Genomic DNA, 12,169 nt, shown 5'->3' with positions numbered 1-12,169 from the left:
AGTGTCGCCCGGAGTAGTGAGGGGGCAGTCACACTTGTATTTGGCGACTCACACTCACCCCTCTCGCAGTGTCGCCCGGAGTAGTGAGGGGGGCAGTCACACTTGTATTTGGCGACTCACACTCACCCCTCTCGCAGTGTCGCCCGGAGTAGTGAGGGGGCAGTCACACTTGTATTTGGTGACTCGCACTCACCCCTCTCGCAGTGTCGCCCGGAGTAGTGAGGGGGGCAGTCACACTTGTATTTGGCGACTCACACTCACCCCTCTCGCAGTGTCGCCCGGAGTAGTGAGGGGGGCAGTCACACTTGTATTTGGCGACTCACACTCACCCCTCTCGCAGTGTCGCCCGGAGTAGTGAGGGGGGCAGTCACACTTGTATTTGGCGACTCGCACTCACCCCTCTCGCAGTGTCGCCCGGAGTAGTGAGGGGGCAGTCACACTTGTATTTGGCGACTCACACTCACCCCTCTCGCAGTGTCGCCCGGAGTAGTGAGGGGGGCAGTCACACTTGTATTTGGCGACTCGCACTCACCCCTCTCGCAGTGTCGCCCGGAGTAGTGAGGGGGGCAGTCACACTTGTATTTGCCGAGGTAATGGAAACATGTGCCGCCGTTGTGACATGGACCGGACGAGCAGGGGCCCCTCATACCTGCAGTGAGAGTTGGAAGGATGGTGAGTGTGTGATCTCCCCGCACCTGTGGTGTGAGGTGTGTGTCACCCTCTTATTTATACCACTCTGTTCTTCCCCTCACAACGTACATCCATCCCCATCCCTCATAACATCTCCTCCTTCCTTCTCAGACCCTGTTTCCCCTGTAAGCCCTCCGCAGTCCTGGCTGCTGTGTGCCCCTCTCACCCGTTTCGCAGTGTCTTCCAGTGAATGGGTAGGGACACACACAGTGATAATCTTCCCGGGACTCCTTACACATTCCCCCATTCCGACAAGGAGACAGACTGCATAGAGCTGGCTTTACTGAGAGAGACGGGGAGAGAGAGAGAGAGGGAGGGAGCATGAGACAGAGGGAGGGAGAGACAGAGAGAGAGAGGGGGACGGAGAGACTGAGAGAGACAGAGAGGGAGGGAGAGACAGAGAAAGAGGGAGAGAGACACAGAGAGACAGACACAGATACAGACAGACAGAGACAGAGAGACTCAGAGAGAGAGGCAGACAGACACAGAGAGGCAGAGACAGAGACAGACAGACGGAGAGAGACAGACAGACACACAGACACACAGAGAGAGCATGAGACGAGAGAGAGAGAGAGAGAGAGAGAGAAAGCAGGAGGGGAAAGCGAGAGACTAGGCAGTGAGAAAGATTAGTTAGTTATTTTTTTACTTAATAAAAAAACAAACAAAAAGGAAAATAGCTCTACAGCACAGGAAAGGTTGGAATGAATGTGTGCAGCATTACATTATGTATAGTATACAGTATGTATATCTTTATTATATAGCTGTACTTGGCGCTGTAAAAGAGACAATACAGGGAATTATAGTATAATGAAATGCAACAAATAAAAATCAGACAATAGGAAAGGAAATCCCTGCCCCGGAGAGCTTACAATCTAAGTGGTATGTTGGAGACTTACAGAGACAGGGGGAATAAGTGCTGTAGATGGCAGTCATTGGTAGGAGTGACTGTGGGTTTGGGACAGTAACCATGAGTCTAGGCCAGTGATTTTCAACTGGGGCTCCGCGAGCCCCCCTCAGGAGTTCCACGGCCGCCAGGGGGGAGAACTGGGACCACTCTCCCAGCTGTCCCAGGCCAGGCGGCACCCCACGTAGCAGTGACCCGGTGACTCCCGAGCTCAGCAGCAGCAGCAGCCGCCGCCTGGGCACTGCGATCCTTCCTCTCCCTGCTACTGCCGCCACCAGGTGTCAACTTCCGGCTGACAGGAGGGAGAGGAAGGATCGTGTAAGAGTGCGTGTTCTCAGCACTGGCAGCTACCGTAAAGTGGGTGTGTGTGTGTGTGTAAGTGAGAGGGGGAGAGAGTGTGTGTGTAAGTAAATGGGGAGAGAGAGAGAGTGTGTGTGTGTAAGTGAGAAGGGGACAGTGTGAGTGTGTGTGTGTTTAATTAAGTGGGGGAGAGATTGTGTGTGTGTAATTGAGAGGGGAGAGGCTGTGAGTATGTGTGTGTGTGTGTAAGTAAGCGGGGGCGAGAGTGTATGGGTGTGTGTAAATGAGAGGGAGAGTGTGTAAGTGAGAAGGGGAGTGTGTGCGCGTAAGTGAGAGGGGGAGAGAGAGAGAGTGTGTGTGTGTGTGTGTGTGTGTGTGTGTGTGTGTATAAGTGACAGGGTGAGTGTGGGGGAGAAAGGGAGAGTGTGTGTGTGTGTAAGTAAGAAGGGGAGAGTGTGTGTGTTTAAGTAAGTGGGGAAGTGTGTGTGTAATTGAGAGGGGGAAGAGTGTGCGAGTGTGAGTGTGTATGTAAGTAAGTGAGAGGGGGAGAGAGTGTGTGGGTGTGTAAGTGAGAGGGTGAGTGTGTGGGAGAGGGGGAGAGTGTGTGTGTAAGTGAGAGTGGGAGGGTGTGAGTGTATAGAAGAGAGAGGGGGAAAGTGAGTGTAAGGGAGAGAGTATGGAGGGAGAGGGAGCGTAAGAGAGAGAGTGTGAGGGGGAGAGACACGAGATATGGGGAGCCCGAGGGTTGGGGTTCCCCAGAATTTCACCATCAAATTCTGGGGTTCCTTAACCAAAAGAAGGTTGAAAACCACTGGTCTAAGTCAGGGGAGCGCAAACTTTTGCAGCTACGCCCCCCTGCCTTCCCTCCACTGGGACTTGCGCCCCCTCCCTTACCTTGATGCGGCGCCATGCCCTCCCTTACCCGCCGCGGGGTCATGTGATGTTAGGTTACATGACCGCAGCGTCATTTGACGCGTGTGGCGTCACGTCACATGACCCCGCGGTGTAATTTGATGCCGCGTTGCCATGGACATGACAGAGTCAAGGTAAGTAATAGCGTTGCAGAGGCCTCACGCAATCCCCCGGCATTTCATTTTAATGCCTCGGGGAAGAGCGCGGGCCCCTGCAACGGCCTGCGCCCCCCCAGAAAAATCTCCCCCTCACTTTGCACACCGCTGGTCTAAGCTAATGCTTCACGTGTGTCTTACAGGGGGGGAGAGAGGGTGCTTGGCACATGCTGAGGGAGTTTCAGAGATGAGGGGCAGTAAGGGTTTAAGATGAGAGACAGCAGCAGACGTGAAAGGGGTGGAAAGGAGACAGTTGTGGGTAGAGCGCAGGAGACGAGCAGAGACATAGCGAGAGATCAGAGTGGATATATAGGGAGCAGCAGGTGAGGGGAGAGCTTTGAAGGTAAAGAGGAGATCTTTGTAGGTAAACAGGAACGTGATGGGAAGCCAGGAGAGTGATTTAAGGAGGAGATGAGCAGAGACTGTTTTGAGAGAAAGTGACATTATTCTAGCAGCAGAATTTTGGATAGATTGCAAAGGAGAAAGCTGTGAGGCAGGAAGGCCTGTTAGCAGTATGTTACAGTAATCCAGGCGGGAGAGGATAAGGGCACACATTCGAGCAGTAGCGTGACAGAGGAAAGGGCGAATCTTAGCAATGTTACGGAGGAAGAAGTGGCAAGTTTTGCTCCGTGTGAATGGAGAAGGAAAAAGAGGACTCAAAAGTATGTTTTGGAAAAAAGATTGCACCTTTCATGTACATTGATTGTGACAACATGATCCTGATCAAAACTTACATTATAAATACATCACTAGAATAAATGAACATTCTGCACCTTTATTTGTATATTTGGGAATGTTGAATTAATTGTGTCCACTAATTACCGGATGCTTTCTCCTACAGCCGTCCTCTTCTGCTGCTTCCACTGCTAATACATCACATACAGACAGGAAGCGTACGCTCTCACCTCTCTCACAGAGCCGCCCGCTGAAGCCGGTGGGGCACACACAGGAATACATCTCCTCTTGAGCCTCACATCTCCCACCATTCAAACAGGGATCGGAGTCACAGGGAGATGGCATTGCTAAAGAGACACAGAGCAGAAACATGTTATCGCCCTGCTGCGCAGCACAAGGATTCTCCTGGAGGAAGCCACCCCGGCAGCTGCATAACAAGCTTGCCAGTAACACACATTGAAAAAAGCAAAGGAAACATAAAACATGCAAATGTTTTTTATAGGACCAGTAAGGAAAGGTTGTGAGAGACACAGTAACACAAAGAAGAAGCATGAAAGGGGGTGTAAGAGTCAGAGAGAGACACGTGACACAGTAGGGGATGTAGAGGCATAATTAGAGGGGGGAGGTGTGAGATGTGGAGGAGAAAATAAATACGATCGGAGGGTGGGCATGACATGGGCAGAGCTTTCACAAGCAGAGATTAATACACAGAGACTTATAACCCAACACGTGCATGGGACACAAAGCACCCAGCATGAAAACAAAGACTTGCTTCAAAGATCTTACAATCTAAGCGTTAGGGGGATTTACACAGGTAGGTGTAGGTGCAGAGAAGCGCAGTGCATGGCCAGGAGGGGTGGTACGTGCGAGGGTAGGTGTGCAAGGGTAGGTGTGAGGAGCAGACTAGTCATAATAAACCCAGGCCACGTAAAGGGGCAATCCGTCCTAGAACCAAAGTGAACTAATCCCAGTGACCTGTTTAGGGATCTCAGCTTGGAACTTGATCATTCTTTTACTAAATTGTGACACCTGTCAATATTTTCACATTTATTTTTTATAAGTTAGACTTGGGAGGGTGTGATTTCCTCTGGCTGCTCCCTTTGTGTGATGTCACGGTGTGATGTCACTGTGTGTCCAGCAAGTGCTTGTCCCGCCAGAGTCCCCCCCTCTCTGTGCGTCTCAAGCACCAACAATAATGTATACATGGCTGGCGCTATATAACATATCCAGGAAATAGGCTGCACTTGCATGGACTTGTGCAAAGAATAATTACATATTTATTCCTTACAGGATACATATTTTGGCCCCACACATGGATCTTTCTAAAGATATCTACATATATTATAATTATTATTATATATCAGCCTCCAAAATCATTGATTTGAGATGGTTGCCATTTTCGCCAGAGTGTTCAATGGGATAAAGCTTGAGCGATACAGTAAAAGCTTATTTTAGCATTTCTAATTATGATTGAAAAAAATAAGAACGGGATGCTGTAGATTTTAAGAGTACTTCAATGATGTGCCTTGTCTTTCTTTTTTTTGACCTGCTACATGGGACGGTCATATTAAGATTGTACAAGGATACAAAGGATACATTCTTCACATGACTGTATTATTCAGCAGCGTAGAGAATATATGGCCAATGTGTTAGGGAAGTTTGGAGCATCTGGGAGTTTAACGTGAAATGAGCCAGGAATGAGAGAGAATGAGAGAGAGAGAATGAGAGAGAGAGAATGAGAGAGAGAGAATGAGAGAGAGAGAATGAGAGAGAGAGAATGAGAGAGAGAGAATGAGAGAGAGAGAATGAGAGAGAGAGAATGAGAGAGAGAGAATGAGAGAGAGAGAATGAGAGAGAGAGAATGAGAGAGAGAGAATGAGAGAGAGAGAATGAGAGAGAGAGACAGAGTGAGAGACAGAGTGAGAGACAGAGTGAGAGACAGAGTGAGAGACAGAGTGAGAGACAGAGACAGACATGAACTGGTAGAGAAAGAGAGACCCCCACTTACAGTGGTTACCGTGGATGTAATCTGTGTGACACACACACAGATACCTGCCTCCGTACTCCATGCAGGATCCACCATCTGGACACTGGGAGCCCATGCTGCAGGGCAGTGTAGTGACCTCTGAAACACACAGATAGGGGGCACCTGTGAGCCCAGGCTGAAGGGCAGAGAGGTAACCTCTGAATCACACAGATAGGGGGCACCTGTGAGCCCAGGCTGAAGTGGGTGCGGTGACCTCTAGAACCCAGAGATCAAGAATACAATGCAGAGACCACATGGAAGGTCCTAATGACTTCACAAAAAGTAAAACAAACTAGATAGCACCAATATAGCTATGTAGAATCTATCAGAAATGTAATTGATCGTGAAAAGGCCATGAATAGCAGACGTTTCGGTACCTAGGACCTTCTTCAGGGCTAAGGCCCAAGCCTAGAGGAGAGTGAGGTGACCTCTGAAATACAGACATGGTGAACAGTTAGTCCAGGCAGTAACTGTGAAGCAAAGATGCAGGGGAGCAATATGATCAGCATTGGACAATTTAATTTTAATACTATTTTCATGACTGAAAAGAAAAGACTAGCGCACAGCCAAGAGTGGGTGCCAGACCAATGTGTAAAAAAATCTTCTTTATTAATCCATCTTAAAAGTGGAGGTAAACACCCTCCTACGCGTTTCGTGTAGAGTAGACTTTATCAAGGAGTATATACTGTTAGGACATTACTTCCTTATAGACACCCTCTTTTTTCCTATTTTCGCGCCACAGCTAATGATGTCGGCACGCCCACAATGCGTGATGACGTCACTCACTTTTCATGACTGACCAAGACCCATATTTATTAAGCGCTGCTAAACCATAAGACACCATAAGGCCCAAATGGTGCCATAAGGTCTCTTATGGCTTAGCACTTCTTAGTAAATATTTCCCTACATGTGGCCTACAGAACATTGTCACTGTGTTAAGGAGGATAGACCTCTCGGGTGAAGTAGCCACGTCTACCATTGTCTTACCATATTCACAAAGAAGACCGAAGTGTTCTGGTGGGCAGTGACAGGTGCTGTTCCCGTCGGCGCAGCGTCCCCCATTCCTGCAGGCGCAGCCTTCGGACACACCTGGGGCAAACTCATGATAGAGGGCAGATCACTAAGGCGTCACCACAGGGTAATACAATGACAGGTGCGTGTCTGAATATACAGGTGGCTAATAACACACACACAATTTCTTCATGGAACAGGTCTCCTCTGGGACAGAGATACACAGGGCAGGTCTCCTCTGGGACAGAGATACACAGTGCAGGTCTCCTCTGGGACAGAGATACACAGTGCAGGTCTCCTCTGGGACAGAGATACACAGTGCAGGTCTCCTCTAAGACAGAGATACACAGTGCAGGTCTCCTCTAGGACAGAGATACACAGTGCAGGTCTCCTCTAGGACAGAGATACACAGTGCAGGTCTCCTCTAGGACAGAGATACACAGTGCAGGTCTCCTCTGGGACAGAGATACACAGTGCAGGTCTCCTCTGGGACAGAGATACACAGTGCAGGTCTCCTCTAGGACAGAGATACACAGGACAGGTCTCCTCTAGGACAGAGATACACAGTGCAGGTCTCCTCTGGGACAGAGATACACAGTGCAGGTCTCCTCTAGGACAGAGATACACAGTGCAGGTCTCCCCTAGGACAGAGATACACAGTGCAGGTCTCCTCTGGGACAGAGATACACAGTGCCGGTCTGCTCTAGGACAGAGATACACAGTGCAGGTCTCCTCTAGGACAGAGATACACAGTGCAGGTCTCCTCTGGGACAGAGATACACAGTGCAGGTCTCCTCTGGGACAGAGATACACAGTGCAGGTCTCCTCTGGGACAGAGATACACAGTGCAGGTCTCCTCTGGGACAGAGATACACAGTGCAGGTCTCCTCTGGGACAGAGATACACAGTGCCGGTCTCCTCTAAGACAGAGATACACAGTGCAGGTCTCCTCTGGGACAGAGATACACAGTGCCGGTCTGCTCTAGGACAGAGATACACAGTGCAGGTCTCCTCTAGGACAGAGATACACAGTGCAGGTCTCCTCTGGGACAGAGATACACAGTGCAGGTCTCCTCTGGAACAGAGATACACAGGGCAGGTCTCCTCTGGGACAGAGATACACAGTGCAGGTCTCCTCTGGGACAGAGATACACAGTGCAGGTCTCCTCTGGGACAGAGATACACAGTGCAGGTCTCCTCTGGGACAGAGATACACAGTGCAGGTCTCCCCTAGGACAGAGATACACAGTGCAGGTCTCCTCTGGGACAGAGATACACAGTGCCGGTCTGCTCTAGGACAGAGATACACAGTGCAGGTCTCCTCTAGGACAGAGATACACAGTGCAGGTCTCCTCTGGGACAGAGATACACAGTGCAGGTCTCCTCTGGGACAGAGATACACAGTGCAGGTCTCCTCTGGGACAGAGATACACAGTGCAGGTCTCCTCTGGGACAGAGATACACAGTGCAGGTCTCCTCTGGGACAGAGATACACAGTGCAGGTCTCCTCTGGGACAGAGATACACAGTACACGTCTCCTCTAAGACAGAGATACACAGTGCAGGTCTCCTCTAAGACAGAGATACACAGTGCAGGTCTCCTCTAAGACAGAGATACACAGTGCAGGTCTCCTCTAAGACAGAGATACACAGTGCAGCTCTACTCACAGGTTCATAATGACGTTCTCCATTTAATGTGGCAGCCAAGAACAGCGGGAAGACACCGTTTCAAGTCCCATATGAACCTATGATGAAAGGTCCATATGGGACCTGAAACTTTGTTACAACATATCCTTTTACTACTATGGGTAACATTGTCTATTGGTACAGCTTTCAACTTAGAAACAGTCTCCTGGTGGGAACACTGCAACCCTTTCCTGTCTGTGATCATTTGTTGCAAATGCTACGTCACTGCTGGGGAGAGGGCAGGGCTCAGAAAGAGGCGAGCCAGAGGCAAAGCATGCTCAGTACAATAAAACACATCGGACATGGCATTATGCGTTGGGGCGGGGGGGGATGCAGTACATATTATCTAATATTACAGAACTGATTTATTTAACAAAAACACACATGTGATTTGTAATGGTTTACTGCTTTAAAGTTCTATGGATAATCTATGCTAAAAGTGGTTCAAAGCTTGGAATATTGATACACTTATCCGCAGGATTAAACTGCATTAAAGACTTGAATAATGCTGCGGCAGGATATATTCAAATGAACCTTGGTGACAATACATTTCTTCCCATTTCTCAGATTCATTCATGCCAAACGGAGGCCTTCCTTCCATGCACATTATGGGTGTTATGTCTGCGCTTCCAAATGAGGAAAACCACACGCCGTATTTATGAGTGTTGTAGATTTTAGTGACGGTGTGATGATAAATATTTTTTACACACCCGCACTACACACAACGCATTATCGTTAGCTTTAGGGCTGTTGGAATAAACCTGCTTGGTTAGAAATCTGCACCCGGGTTATATTAAGATTTTCTGTTCCCCTTTTGTATGAAATAATGTTTTTGTTGAACACTAATTTAATGGTTAGAGTTGGTTAAAAGAAAAAGTGCTGTCACCGTGCCGGATTTATACACATTTTGTTAAGATTTATAACATCCCGCTAGGATTTATTAGGGTTAGGAATATTTATACAATATGTATGCTATAAAACGCAGAGATGTGGCACATTTTGATCGCTCTGTACACTACCAGTTTATCTACAATGACTATCTTATGTTGGTCCATTAAAAGGTATCAAAACGTACAGCACCTCTCACTTCTTCCGCACCAATACAGTTACTAGCACTGACTTACACGCTATATACAGTTACTAGCACTGACTTACACGCTATATACAGTAAAGAGAAAGGACACGTGTCTTTCTAAAATAAACTCCCCTTTCTTTAATAAAATGAATGTGATTCTTATATCGCACTGACAGTGTACACAGAGCTGTATATAGAACTGTTCTGGCAGTTACACCCGGCCCGTAGGAGCTTACAATCTAATTTTGTCTGAGGCATAGGCAGAGAACGGGCCATATTTACCCAGCAGTGCTTTTCCATAAGACCCCTTTGCAGCGTGGCTTAGTAACTACACTGCAGCCCATTCACACACAGTAACTGCAAGGTGTCTCCCAGCACAGACGCTTGCGCGCAAACACGGGTCACCGGGACGTGGTCACAGGCTTCAAATATTTTGGTCAAAGTATTTAACTAAATGACCCATATTTATGAAGAATACAGATAAAAGACGTGGTAATGTACTACATTACTTGTCATACTGGATGTAGCATGGGGGCTCTTTGTTGTATACACATTAGGTGAAAAACCTAAAGCAGGAAAGATCACAAGGGGAAACTCAGAGAGTGCAAGAAGAGTGAGAGAGCGCCAGGAAGCAGGATAAAGAGAAAGGAGAGGTGATGACGGTGTCCGTGAGCTCCTCACCTGTCTCGCAGTGCGTCCCAGTGAATCCCCCTGTGCACACACAGCTGTAACTAGCCCCCAGATCCTCACACATCCCCCCGTTCAGGCAGGGAGAGGAAGAGCAGGGTCTGACCTCTGCGGATAAAGAGAGAAGGGGAGTGAGACTGGAAACAGACAGAAAGAGAGACAGGGAGAGGGATAGGGGAGACAGTGTACGAGGAGACACAGGTACAGACAGTGAGAAAAGAAAAGGAGACAGACAAAAACAGAGGCTCTTAGTCAGTACGCCGGGAAACAAGGGAAGCAGAGCGAGTTTGAGGGACTCAAGGCAAGAGAGAGAAATACCGCCCTATTCAATATAGTGAGAAGTTAAGTGCATCGCTTTCATTCACTATAATGAAAATGAAGGTATTATTCATTGTACTTCTCCCTACAATGAAGCGGCTCAGAGAGAGCGTGTGGGAAAGATATCCTGAGTGTCGATTGCTTGTCGTCCCCTTCTCTCCCGGACCGACCCTCCGTCACTGCTCAAGCCAACAGATGGTCACTTCTCTTAGGCTCCATAGCGAGATCAAGCGGGCGATGTATCAACGCAAATTTGGAGCAAAGTTGACGCAAATTGCGTCATTTCTATCTTACGTCTCTTTGCGTCAACGTATCAGGGTCTTCGGTCCACGTTGTGAGCTGTTTGTGTGAGTTTGCGATTTGGGGAGTGTCAGTAGGAGTAAGGCTGCGCCCATAGAGGAACGTGCTAGCTTCCGCGCTCTCAGGCGTCGCGCTTGAAATACAAACTTGTTTGTAGTGCGAAGCGCCGCTCTCCCTGTAGCGCATGTGCACACGCGCACTATGCGCATATGCATTGCCGTCATAGTGTTTGTTTCGGTGCGAGCTACGTAGCTCGCCGTATCCTGCACTATGGACGCGGCCTTAGGGAGCAGTTACATGATGCGCACATTGTAATGAGATGTAGCAAGCTGGCATCAAAAAAATTCTACCAGGTCTGGGGCAGCATAAACTCTTCTGGTCAACAAGGTCAAATGTAAGGAACCGTTTCAAAGATTTGAGAAAATGCATTAAAACAACCTTCTATCTGCACTTTCTTTCCAGTGGCACATCCCCTCCCCCCCAAATGTATGTTAACGGAGAATGGGGGAGGGGCCCCCCAGTTGGGACCAGGATAATGATGCAGGAGCTCCTCACCTGTCTCACAGTGCATGCCAGTATATCTCTGCACGCACACGCAGCTGTAACTAGCACCCGAATCCTGGCAGACTCCCTGTAACAGGGACTTATCCCTGTTAAAGCAACTTGCCTCTAATCCAGCAGTGTGCTGGTTATTTGCTGGTGTGCAATTAACCAACTACACCTGCCTAATCACAGCTCTGTCAGAAAAAGCCTGCTCTGTGACACAGGAAGAGGATTCCTTAGTCGCACAATTGGGGCTGACCCAGGAAGGACAGATGTCTTGAGCTGCAAAGAGACTGCAGGCTGACAGCAAGAAAAAGGGGACAAGATTTCTAAACCTGGATCCGGATATTTCTATAGCACACAAGTCTGCGGACCCAGGAGAGCAGAGAGGCCTTCCCCTACAGCTACAGAAACAGATAAGACTTTCTTATGGGACTGTTGTGTATCTGTATTAATGTATATATATTTGGGGCTGGTAATTAGCTTAGCTAAGCACACAGTTAGAGAGGGCTGGACTACGTGTGTAGATATTCTCCAAAGTGGAGTAGGCTTTCTTTTGCTTAATTTGAATATTTTTGCTGTGTTAAAAGGGATAGGGGCAATAAAGCCTAATTTAAGTTTAAACGGTCTCCATTGCGTACCTCTGAACACGTCTCTTACACTCACCCATTATGAAAGGGTGCAGAAGTGCAGGGTTTGACCTCTAGGGGCAGAGAGGATAAGGGAGAGACAGGACGGGCTACACAGAGAGGTTGAGTTATCCTTGCATAGCCCCTCATGTGTGCATCACATCTGTTAGTCATCCCATTCTGTCCCCAGAGCAACAATCACTTATGCAGTTCCAGCCTGACACACTACTGGCATCTCAGCTTCTCCACGTGTACTCGT

At 48.4% G+C, this 12,169-nt stretch overlaps 1 protein-coding gene across 1 annotated transcript in view; it reads right to left on the bottom strand.

Moving 5' to 3' along the window:
* The window catches only part of SNED1 (sushi, nidogen and EGF like domains 1), a 110,592-nt gene that overhangs the window by 32,955 nt on the left and 65,468 nt on the right, over nucleotides 1-12,169 (bottom strand). Inside the window, 6 exon segments of the mRNA XM_075569544.1 lie at nucleotides 533-649; nucleotides 857-973; nucleotides 3,867-3,983; nucleotides 5,645-5,761; nucleotides 6,650-6,751; nucleotides 10,115-10,228. Coding sequence (XP_075425659.1) covers nucleotides 533-649; nucleotides 857-973; nucleotides 3,867-3,983; nucleotides 5,645-5,761; nucleotides 6,650-6,751; nucleotides 10,115-10,228 — 684 coding nt within the window.

Source organism: Ascaphus truei, chromosome 14 (assembly GCF_040206685.1).
Source record: "Ascaphus truei isolate aAscTru1 chromosome 14, aAscTru1.hap1, whole genome shotgun sequence".
Classification (NCBI taxonomy): domain Eukaryota; kingdom Metazoa; phylum Chordata; class Amphibia; order Anura; family Ascaphidae; genus Ascaphus; species Ascaphus truei.
This window is presented reverse-complemented; position numbering and strand designations above follow the sequence as displayed.